Below are 12,060 nucleotides of genomic sequence, written 5' to 3'. Positions count from 1 at the left end.
ATGCAAAGAGGAAACTATCAGGCAGCTAAAAGGGTTTCTTCAACACAATTTACATGTAATGTAATGTGTGGTGGCAAAAGTAAAATATTCTTCTTCCATTAATTCAAAGGGTCCAGTGGAAAGTGATCAGTTCTGTTTTAGAAGACAAAAGAGATAATCTTGTTGTAATGGCAACTGGTAAGTTACTTCTGTGTCCTAAAAAGCAGTGAGAAATCTTTTTCTTTTAGGGGAGAATAGGACATTGGAACCTGGGGACTGTCCATGTGGCTCTTAGGAGCAGAGTGCCCAGGACTTGTGTGAGACTGCAAACCTTGGCCAGCTATGCTGGCTGCTTGTAGTTGTCTATTTTTTTCCCCCTGCTGGCCTTGAAGTAGGGAGAGACATTGAATGGATGCCAACAATATATATCTTGCATCTTTGTTTGCCTGCTAGGGGGACAAACATCAACTTCGTTTTTAGGGCTCAGGAAGGTGTCAGAGTTGTTTTATACTTTCTATACTGCTATAAAACAGCTATGCGTTGTTTCACTTCTGCCTGTGTTTTTCTTTTTTCTTCAAGGATATGGGAAAAGTTTGTGCTACCAGTTCCCTCCTGTTTACACTGGATGTACTGGAATCGTCATCTGTCCTCTTATTTCCTTGATGGAAGACCAGGTACTGCAGCTGACGTAAGTAATTGCTGTATTTTCTGTGGAAACCCGTGGATTCTGCTCGTGGCATTTCTCAGTGTTTAAGGCTGCAGCTTTGTACAGCAAGCTGTTTGCGTTTCAGCTGTAAAACGTACGTTTCTCCAGGAATGCATGTAAACTAAATTAATTCAGGGATCTAAAGATCACTGGATTTGGCGAGTACAGGATTTGGAGGCTGAATTTGCAAAGGACCTGTGCTGGTGGGTGGTTTCTGAAGGTAGATCCTTCTCAATTATTTCTGGATTCAGAGGCTCTGTTTATGCAGAACAAATGAATGGAGGAACTTCACATATTGTCTGAGCCCATGAGAGCTCTGTCAGAATTTCACAGGGCTTCCTTTGGGTCCAAACAGTAAGAGCTGAACAATACAGAGCTGGAAGATGAAGGCCATTCAGATCAAGGTTATGACATAGATTTCTAAGATGGATGGTGAGATAGGTCTAACACCTGTTGTCTTCACTTTTAAATCCTGCCACAGACCTTTTAAGTAGGCAACACTGAGTCACTCTTACATGAACAGTTATAGGTGTGGGCAAAATCTTTGATTTTAATACCTGCTTTTTGTACTTATTTGCTGTTATAACAGCTATTCACTGTTGATACCTTTATTTTAGCTACTGCCTGGGAGAGTCTGTTGGAATCACGCTGAGTTATCTAGTTCATTCCTGCCTTGTCACGCTTAGAAAGGGCATGTCTTTTGTGACAGAGGGGATATGAAGATTTTGAAGAAAGGAACATCAATTACGTGTGGTATTTTCTGCGGCAAATTCTGGCTTTGTGCAAATGAATAGCTGGAGAGCCTCAGCTGGCTGTATAGCCAGCTTCTGGACCAAGTATTAATCAGCAGGGTGTCTATATGTATTCAGCCACTTCTTTGGCTTTTGTACTGTTTTCCTCAGTGTAAAGCGTTTATTCACTACCTTCTCAGTAGGTCATTGATTTTTTGAAGGCTGAAGAGAGTGAATTTCTGCAGCCTAATGCAATTCAGTGATTTGGCTGTCAGTCTGGGTGCAGTTCTACCAGGGAATGAAGAATGAGAGGGGGGGGAAAAGCTATCAAAACATACTGCTGTATTAAAATGCAGCACATCACCAAGTTAAGGAGATAAGTTGCATTGTCCTGGAAAAGCTCAAATATATCATTATTGTATTAAACACTAAAGCATCATTATTGTATTAAACACTAAAAAGCAGCCACCTGATTGAAAACTAGCAGATGTAGCACCAGTAGCCTAGGGTGGGGCAAAAAATTAGCAGCTAGCAAGCTTTTATCTAAGTCTTATGAACTGCATAAGGTAATGAGAAAACGTACCTGCTGTATTTTGTTCTTTTGGATGCTTTATTAGGGAACTTAACTCATGTGAAAGCAAATGATTTTGATCTGATTGCACTAATGAATTCTGTGTCTAGAGGGGACAACTGGACAGGGAATGGATAAGGATGTGGGTGTCAGGAATAGTGACTGTAGTGACTGATTGCTACTGTTTTCTGAAAGGCTTTTCCCATAAAGGGCCTTGGAAGAAAGTAGTCTCTGACCCCACAGCTTGAGCTTCCTTTACCAAGCGCTGGCATAGGCTGAAAACTGAGGTGGGAAGTGTTCATGAGTAAATCGATATGTGACTGTGCTTTTTTGCTGCAGCATGTCAGGGATTCCAGCATGCTTGCTTGGTTCGGCTCAGTCGAAAAACGTCAGAGATGGCATCAAAGCGTAAGTCCTGTTTATGCTGTTTGGGACTGCAGGCCCTAATGCATCTGTATTTGAGAGAGGTGAATTTGTCATCTTACAAACTCTCAGTCCTGGCTCAGGCCTTGAACCTGCAGTCAGTAATAGTGCTTACGTTTACCCACAATGAGCGTTTGGGAGGCATAGAGCCACCCTCCTGTGCCCTCTGCCTGGAGAGGGGGGTTATTGATTCAGCTTTGTGCTGTGGTTTGTACGGGAATCACAGGTCTTAAACCTGTATTTGTCGCAGAGTCAACACAGCAGCCCTTTCCAGCCCTGAAGGCTGGTAAATCTCTCTCCTGTCGCACTGTTTACTGCTTTGTTTTCCTACTGATCTGGAATGCTTTACACTATCTTCATTTCCTTCCTTCTGTTGCCCACTCAGAAGTCTGTCCGTGTTCTCATTTACATCTAGATAGCCACGATTTCATTTTGGTTGGTTGGGTTGTCTGGGGGGTCTCCTGTGACCGAGTATTTTCTTGGTGTTGCAGGGGTCAATACAGAGTCATATACATGACACCCGAGTTCTGCTCAGGGAATTTGGACCTACTTCAGGATCTTGACCAAACTATTGGTAAGTTGGGGGTAAGGTTGAGGGGGCAGGCAGCTTCATTTCATGATTAACTTTTTTAATGGTGTGACAACTTCATGCCTGTTTCTCACCACTAGTGAGCTTGGAGGCTAGTGTATTGGCTGCCAACAGGCAGTGTCAGAAGATCCATTATAGTATCTTAACTTGTCAGATTTTCTCAAAATACAGCAATAAAATTCTGTTTTGAAACACTATTGCATCTTGGTAAGTTCTGTCGAACAGAATGTTGCAGCTCGTGCATCATCATAACAGTGTAAATCCTAGGTAGATAACACAGAAAAAAAAGTCTTTGTTTAGGGAACTGAGTTTGTAGACCTGCAGACAAGTAATACTGTTCAGGAAGATGGTGAACAATCTGAATGTCTGGAGTTCTGGGAAGCTTACGCTTATGCTTGGCCTCTCTGACACCAGGGCACTTTGAACGTGTCGATTAGAATGCCGTATCTGGACTCAAGTAAAGGAGTTTTTTGATTTAGAAATGGCAAGGGTATTTTCCAGGCACGTCTTTTAACACTTCTCATCTGGTATTTTTCTGAACTTATATTTGGTTCCTCAATACAGTCCTGAGATTCTCAGGCTTTGTTTTACAATCCAGGAAACTGGTGATGTCTGTAAACAGTATTTTTGACAAGTAGTAAGGCAGTTTGGAAAGGGGGGGGGGAAAAAAAGGGCATAACCATCAGTAATAGTTTACAAATTTGACCCTTTGTAGGTGATGTGTTGGAGATTTGAAGCTTGGATAAGGAAGGAGAAGTGGAAGGGGGGGGGGGGCGAGGATCTGTTAGAGCTGTTTCATCTAATTTGTACCAAAAAAAAGCCTATATAAAAATGGTGGTTTATTTGCCATGTAAGTATTGCATCCATGCTGTGGTTCTGTCCCCACCAGGTATTGCCCTTATAGCTGTTGATGAAGCTCACTGCATTTCTGAATGGGGCCACGACTTCAGAAATTCCTTCAGAACCTTAGGCTCACTAAAGAAGACTCTGCCAATGGTAAGGTTTTCAGAGGTGTTTGATTTCCAATGTAAGAGGATACAACTTAATTTCACACAATAGCTTGACATTTTATCACTTTATGTTACTCTTTGGGAGTGCTTACCGTGCTGTTTTTGGGAGCTTGTGCAAGTCCTTGCTAGTGAGTGAACTTCATTGTGGTTTTGATCTTTTTTCCAAATCTTTAAATAGAGGATATTCTGAACCTGGACTGCCAAAACTTCTGAAAAATAATTACTTTTGTTGGATCCCTGTGTGCTGAAAGGTGTTGATCCTAAGCTCCTGGTTTACTTGCAAGGACAAACAGTTAAAACTTCCAAATGCGTTCCAAAAGCATTTATTGGATAAACTTCAAAACTTAGACCTGAACTTCAGATCCTATTCTTGAAAATTTTCCCTATGTGTTCCCTAACCTTAGCCAATCACATCAGAAAATTGCTGCAGACTCGCAGAGATGCAACTAAAGATAGGAATTAAGAAGATTCTGTACATTAAATGTTCTGTCAATGTCTACCCTCCTTAACAGTGCAGACCAGAGCTCCAGGAGGCGAAATATTAACTGTTTTCCAAATAGCTGAGCTGATCCAGTGAGCATAATCAGATTAAAGTGCCTGTTTACATGTTAATCAGTTTTGACTTGTGATCTTAAATCACTGAGAGGTATTGGACTTTTGCTGTCTTTTTATTTCAGGTTCCCATTGTTGCTTTAACCGCCACTGCAAGTCCCTCGATTAGAGAGGACATAGTGAATTGCCTGAATCTGAAGAATCCCCTGGTCACATGTACAAGCTTTGACAGACCGAACCTGTACTTAGAAGTTGGACGACAGAGTGGAAATGTGATTAGGGATTTGAAGCAATTCCTTACTAGGAAAGGAAGGTAAGGATTTAAGCCTGTTTTGTGTTGTTCTGTCAGATATTAAAGTATTAAATACCAAGGTATCAGTAGGGTGTACTAAAAACTGTCACCAGTCTTCAAATGATCTGGTGAAGAGGTGCCTGGACTCTCTCCCTAGTCATTCATCATGTTCTCCCCCCTGCCCTTTATCTTCCTTCCCTAGTTTAAAAAAGGTTTTGAGGCAAAGAATTGTGGTATCCCACTGTTTGCATGTTGTTCACTGTAGGGTTTTCAGGATTGTTTTGTGCTCAGGAGACCTGCCAGCACTCCAGCGATTTGACTGAGAGTGATGTATTAGCTGGTGGGTTCCTTCCTAAACGATAGCGTGGGTTGATAACTAATCTAAAATATTTTTTTTGTGGTATTTTTTTCTGAGAAGGCTGATCTAGCAGTCCTTTTCTGTTAGCAGACCCACCAGTATACCCACAAGAGTGGGTTTCCTGCCACTTTCATCTCCTTGTCACAAGCTACAGTGTGTGACTCTACAGCAATATAAATAAATCTCATAGCTCATTTGTATGCTATTATATAAACGTAGACCTTTTAAGTGTCATCTGTAAAAGTTTGTTTCCAGATGACTTTCAGGGAACTGGGAGGCCTTATGCTGCTACTTCTCCAGCATGGACCAAAATAATCTGTGTTTTGCAAGACACAAGACTGCCAAGTCTGCTTTTCCAAAGGACAGACAACTTGTAAACAAGCACTACCTTTTTGTAAAAGGGGCGAAATGCCTCCTTTTTCTTGCTTTGCAAAGAGCTCTTCACATGCTGTGAAGTCTGGAGATCAGTCTCAAGCACTGAAAGCTGTGTGCAAGCAACCTAGGAGCACAAATATATTTGATTCAATAGCTCCGTGGGAAGATGCTAAGCTGGCTTTAATCTATGGTACTTCTGTATGTAGCGATGACATTTCATGCTAATTGTGGTATTATCTCTGCATAACATATTATCTGATCTGTTTAAATCTCCAAGATGATGAGTTGCTGCAGAAAGCTGTGTTGCTTTTTCAATTAGGGTCAAGCGGAGTTTTTGCCGAAGGGTCACTTCATCTGTTCTGCATTTTAACATGTTGCTACTACTTTTAGCAGTTCTGAGTATGAGTTTGAAGGCCCTACCATCATCTACTGCCCTTCAAAAAAGACCACAGAAAAAGTTGTGTCTGAGCTGACTAAACTGAATGTGCCCTGTGGCGCGTACCATGCTGGAATGGGAATTCAGAAAAGGAGAGAGACCCACCACCAGTTCATGCGGGATGAAATTCAGGTACCTAGGAAACTAAGTCTGTGTTTTCTTATTTATAATTGCAGGGTTTCCAGTAGGGGAAAGAATTTGGGAAGATCATTGTTTCCAATTTACTTTGTATATTCTCTGTTCTGGGCAAGAAATTGCTGGCCTGTGCTGCCAGCAGTATGTTTCCTGGCTTATGTTTCGAATTCCTCTAGTAAATCTCTTAAAATGCATAGCATGTAAGGAAGCTGGTGGTAACTGGAACAATGTCCTCCAACATCCTGTGAGCTGCTTTCATCCTGTAGCTGAGCAGGCAGAGAGCTATCCTGGGGCTTCTGTTGTTCTTCAGGACAAGTTTTGTCACCAGTTTGAGGATAACTACCTGAAAACACTCAGGCATTTGCCATCATGTAGCATTACTCACGACTGTAATCCAGTGCTCATGCTGTGACCCAGATCAGGCTCCTTGTTACCAGTGAAGTAGAAGTCAAATGAGAATTTGAAGCCGTTGTATTTTAGGCTGAATTTTGAGTCATGGCAAGAAGTTTTCACCAACAGTGCAAGCACTAGTAGCAACCCAAACATATTTTTGATGTTCTTTTCAAAACTTATGCTGTGTGGCTCCTGTTTTGTAGTGTGTTGTGGCTACAGTGGCATTTGGAATGGGCATCAATAAAGCAGATATCCGGATGGTTATTCATTACGGTGCCCCTAAGGAAATGGAATCCTATTATCAAGAAATTGGGAGAGCTGGTCGCGATGGGCTTCCTGCTTCTTGTCATGTCTTGTGGGCTGCAGCAGACTTGACTTTTAACAGGTAAGTGACTGAAGACAGCTGCTTCGGCATAGATAGCCAAAAAGTATCCAAAGAAAGAAGCAGGAGGGGTTTAGCTGAAATCATCATGAACTTGTTAGCATAATTCCAAGTATTTTTCTGCATACACTCAGTACTGGATACTAAGTATGTTGTATTTATTCTAGATAATGTTAACATTACCATACTTGTCTATTGAGTGTCCTTGTTCCCGTTCTGCTTCCTGAAGATGTATTGCAAGGCAGACAGTGATGAAACTTGGTCACTTGTTCTGTAAATCCTCTGCTTTGTTTATAGACCTCCCAGTGCCCGTTAGGAGTTTGGGAGCTGTAGAATTTTTTCCTTCTCTCCTCTCTCTCAGGAAATCCTGATAGTAGAGGTCTCTTGTTGATGTTGTTAGGCAGTGTAGGATTGCAGAAATGTCTTAGCTCAGTCTTTGGAACTTGTGTGACCAGACTGCCAGGCTGTGAAGCCATGTACTTCTCTGTTCTTTCTTTTCCAGGCAGGCAGAAGCTTGCCTCTTCCCAAGTTGAGCTGGAAGTGGTGTTGCTGCATTAATGTGAAGCCCAACGCCTGCAGTACTGGTTTGTTTTCCATGCCTTGTGTGACAGAGAGCATGGTGCAGGTGGTAACTCAGGTTTGGCTCATGCAGCAGCTTAGAGCATGGGCAGAGTGAGTTCTCCATATGCCTATAAAGTACTCCCATGCTATTTTTTTTTCAGTTGGATGCTTCCAGTGACTATTGTAAAGGCTATTACTTTAGGCATTAGGTAGATGTGCCCTAGCATACTGCCACAGAATCCCTTAAAAGGAAGGTGGCTAATATACTAGCATGGCTTCTAATCTGGCAGTAGCATCAATTGCATCAATCAGAACTTAACAGATCTTATCTGGAAAATGAGAGGCTGAGTGAAATTGCCCTCTGCCTCTTCCTTCCTGCTCTGTGGCTTTCAACATGGATTTCTGAAGCTTAGTAGTTTGTGGTGCTATAAGAAGCTCAGTCTCTCCTTCTGCCCAGTTTAGAATAATTGTCCTTGTAGAAAAGCATGAGCGTGGTGTTCTGACTGTGCCCCATGCTGTAAGGATCCAGATTATAGAGAAACAGGCGGGTAGCTCGGGTCTGGCTTCAGGAGGATATTTTCTCCAGCTGTTTCCAGTGAACCTGGCTGAGACAGTCTGTGATACTTCATTGTTGGTATGGCACAGGGGGGTAGTTGTCAATACTTACGGTTCTTCACTTTTTATTTTGACCGACAGACATCTTCTAACTGATATACGCAGTGAAAAGTTCCGATTGTACAAACTGAAGATGTTGGAAAAAATGGAGAAGTACCTTACCTCGAATAGCTGCAGGAGGAAGTGAGTACTGCACTTCATTGCATGTTTTGTATAGCTTCAGTCATTGTGACTCGGTCACAAGGGTAAACTGTGGCCATGAGGCCTCTTCAATATCAAGAAGTACAGCCTTTGGCGTATTTATACAGATGTATCAAGTGTTGCTTATTTACTTCTCAAGGAAAAGAAATTCCTTTTCTTTAGAGGAATCAGGGCCAAGTAATTGGCTCCCCAGTGAATTAATTAATGATGCTGATTTCAGCTCTGTTTTCTGCGATGAATTTAATGTAAATTCTTGTTCTTTTATTTAATTCCCTACTTTCCCTTGAGTAGAATCATTCTGTCTCATTTTGAAGACAAACAGCTCCGAAAGGTCTCCTCCGGCATCATGGGCACGGATGACTGCTGTGATAACTGCAGGTGCAGGTAAGCGTTCTTCCCTTAAGACTGATACAAGAGGTTATGTTCTCTCAGGCTGACTTACAAGGTAAATTACCTGAAAGAATTGACTTTTTATGCATTTGGTTTTGCAGATGTTCAGCCTGAAGCTTATCTTTGTTTGAACAGCTGTCCCTAACTTGCTACTCAATAATTGAAGAAGCTGTGAGGCAGGTTATAAGCAATAAGTTATGCTGTGGGAAAGCCTGTAAATAAACTGTGGCCACAGTTCCCCAAGTGGTTTAAAGCAACTTTCTCAGGCTGTGAAATACACAGTGGTTCATCATTTTGTAAGTCCTGTTGAGTAATTAATCCCAAAAGAAACGCCTTGAAAGCGGGATGTGGTGCCATGTGTCTAAGGTTAAATGGCCAGAGTGTTAAGGGAGCTGCTCGCCTCTTAACAGTGTGTGCTGACACACGTTCTTTCTGGTGCTGGTAATAATCTCGGATGTGCTGAAGGGAAGCCAGGGGGTCAGGAGTCAGTAGTCACACAGCTATGAGCAGAAACACTTTCCTCCAGCTGTGGTGTGTGTATACATGCTCGCTTTCCCTGAAGCTGTAATAAGTGATTCCTTGTTCTTACTGATAGCATAGTCCTTTATGATCAGAGATGAGATGTTACAGTGTGTTGCTCCTGGCAAAACAAAGTTACAAGCTCGCTTACACTTCCTATATGCTCTAGGATTAAGAAAGTTTTGTCTGAGCCCTGCCAAAACTAACCAGTTTTGGACTAACCAGTAACACAGTGAATTTGTTACATAACTGAAATTATTTGGAATATAGAACATTGTCCTTCTCCATTTTTTGTAGTGATTTGTGCCAATATTTTTTTTTCCAGTCAGTAACACATGCAGTAACAAGCCATAGAAAAAAAAAATAGAGTTGCTGTTTCCTTCAGTTGTTTCCATTTTGTGTGTGTTTACTGGGGAGAGGAAAAAAATCTCTTGGCTATTAGATGCAACTAAACAAAGTCTGATGCCAAAGACAGTCCAAATATTTAAACACTGAATTTGGAAGATTGCTGAGATTACACTGTTCTGTTGCAGCAAGTACCATGAAGAACTGTTTAGTGTTTGGACATGCAATTGGGTTAACTGTGTGTGATCTTGGTTTTGGCTTCATCTCGCACTTTCAATCTTAGTTCTTTATGCTTAAAGGCATCTTTAGTTGCTCACATAAACGTAAACTGAGGTGTGTATTTTATTTGGTTACCACTTGCTAAATGATCTTTGAAAGTAAGGAGGGAGGACTTGGTTTGTATATGTATATATGTATATTTCCCTTGTGCCTTTCAGAACCTCCCGTCTTATGACCTCCAGTGACTCAGAAGGAGGCTTACAGGACTTTGGACAGCAGGCCTATCAGCTGCTGTCTGCAGTGTGCGTCCTGGAAGAGAAGTTTGGAACTAAAGTTCCCATTTTGTTTCTACGAGGATCTGTAAGTGATATTAACAATCATGGTGTGTGCTCTGAGAGCAGAGGGGCCATTAAGGTGTCCAGACCATTTATTGATACACCAAACATCACATTGATGCACATTTATATTTTTAGTACCTTTTTCTCACAGTAGATAGATAACTGGAGAGAGGTAGGATAAATTTCCTGAAGCTGTCTAGCACCACTTCCCATGTAGCCTTTAAATGCAACAGGAATAAAAAAGCTGCAAACCTCCTAAGCATGTTGTACTTTCCTCTTGTGCAGCTACAACAAAGGAACGGCTGCTGTCTCCAAGCTCTTGCTGTCTTGGCTCTTTTTCTAAAAGGTATAACGTGCACCCTCATATGGCCCAAGAGCTTAGCTTAGAAACAGTGTGTTACTTGCACTGGACAGAGCTGTCCTGTGTTTTGTGGATTACTTGGAGTAGGTTATTGGCAGTTGACTATTAACCCAAACATTGGCAGAGGTTCTGAAGCTCTTCCTGTAAGTCTTCAGCCCTTATGCTCTTTATGGTGAGTTTAATGTCTTTGCAGAGATACTTAAGTGGCTTTTCTGTGGAGAATCATCCCTTCTGTTGTCCTAGAAGGAGTAACCTCTTCAGAGTTAGACCAAACAGGTCTCTGCTTGGTAATCTGTTGGTTTATGTTTGAATAAAGCACGCGCTGGCTTGTGTTCTGGCTTTGTACTGCTGACTGACTTGCAGCAGTGAAACAGGAAGTAGCATATTAGAGGAGTATAAGTATAAATTATCTATGAATATCTTCACATGCAATGCTTTTAAAATACTGGGGAAGAATGCACCAGACATGAAACATGGGCATAAGAACAAAATCACTTCAAATGTTTACAGCCCAGAAAAAAATCACCTGCAGTACCTGATAACACTCAGGGAATGATGTCACAGCAGCTTTTTTAATAAAAGTAATTGTCACGTAAGTGTGGCTAGGATAAAAATACATTGTTAACCATTTATAGTGGTTTATATATATATCACAGAATCACAGAATTTCTAGGTTGGAAGAGACCTCAAGATCATCGAGTCCAACCTCTGACGTAACGCTAACAGTCCCCACTAAACCATATCCCCAAGCTCTACATCTAAACGTCTTTTAAAGACCTCCAGGGATGGTGACTCCACCACTTCCCTGGGCAGCCTGTTCCAATGTCTAACGACCCTTTCAGTTATATGTATATATATATATAAAAACATAATATATATGTTAGTCATTTATAACACAGACTTTAACAATCCAAGCAACTTTAAATTATTAGACATTACTGGCAGAATTGACACTCGTGCCAAATTGGCACTGCAAATATGGAATAACTTCTTATTGCTTACAAGAATACATTTTTTCTGGGCTAATATACATTTTTTTAAGTGTTTTTCTTTGCTCTATTGCCTCAGTTTGACCTCTAGAAGAAATGTATGAAATATTCTCTCAGTGCCACCATAAGTTAAACAGATCTGTCTGAAGATGATGGGTGTGTTATTTTAAGAGATCACATAGCTTCTAGAGAATTGATGTGTTTTTTTGTTGTTTGTGTTTGTTGGTTTTTTTTTGTTGTTATAAGTTAGTGGTATCTTTTTCCACCAAATAAGTCCAGGTGACCTCCAACAGACTTCAGGTGGACCACAGGGGAGGCCAAGTTTCACTTAATATTTGAAAGCTGAGTCAGACTGAACAAGGTTTCCCCATGGGAAACCTTGAACTAGAAATACATTAATAGAAATATTACCATTCTAAACCAAGAAGAATGTGATATTTAAAATGTGCATCATTTATCAGTGACCAGGAATTTATAATTACGTCAGCAATGATTTTATTGTTATTAATAGGCTTCATGACTCATTGCAAATGGCTTTTAGTAGTAACTCTAACATTTAGTAATTTCTAAGTAGTTAAAATTGCAAGTGT

General features: G+C 41.1%; 1 protein-coding gene across 1 annotated transcript in view; it reads left to right on the top strand.

Moving 5' to 3' along the window:
• WRN (WRN RecQ like helicase) overlaps positions 1–12,060 on the top strand; it is a 40,409-nt gene that overhangs the window by 13,706 nt on the left and 14,643 nt on the right. The window contains exons 12-22 of the mRNA XM_032186558.1: positions 110–177; positions 559–667; positions 2,327–2,395; positions 2,902–2,984; positions 3,889–3,995; positions 4,687–4,874; positions 5,977–6,154; positions 6,754–6,935; positions 8,190–8,291; positions 8,601–8,693; positions 10,001–10,142. Of these exons, the coding sequence (XP_032042449.1) occupies positions 110–177; positions 559–667; positions 2,327–2,395; positions 2,902–2,984; positions 3,889–3,995; positions 4,687–4,874; positions 5,977–6,154; positions 6,754–6,935; positions 8,190–8,291; positions 8,601–8,693; positions 10,001–10,142 (1,321 nt within the window). The remainder of the gene's footprint in view (positions 1–109; positions 178–558; positions 668–2,326; positions 2,396–2,901; positions 2,985–3,888; positions 3,996–4,686; positions 4,875–5,976; positions 6,155–6,753; positions 6,936–8,189; positions 8,292–8,600; positions 8,694–10,000; positions 10,143–12,060) is intronic.

Source organism: Aythya fuligula, chromosome 4 (assembly GCF_009819795.1).
Source record: "Aythya fuligula isolate bAytFul2 chromosome 4, bAytFul2.pri, whole genome shotgun sequence".
NCBI lineage: Eukaryota > Metazoa > Chordata > Aves > Anseriformes > Anatidae > Aythya > Aythya fuligula.
This window is presented reverse-complemented; position numbering and strand designations above follow the sequence as displayed.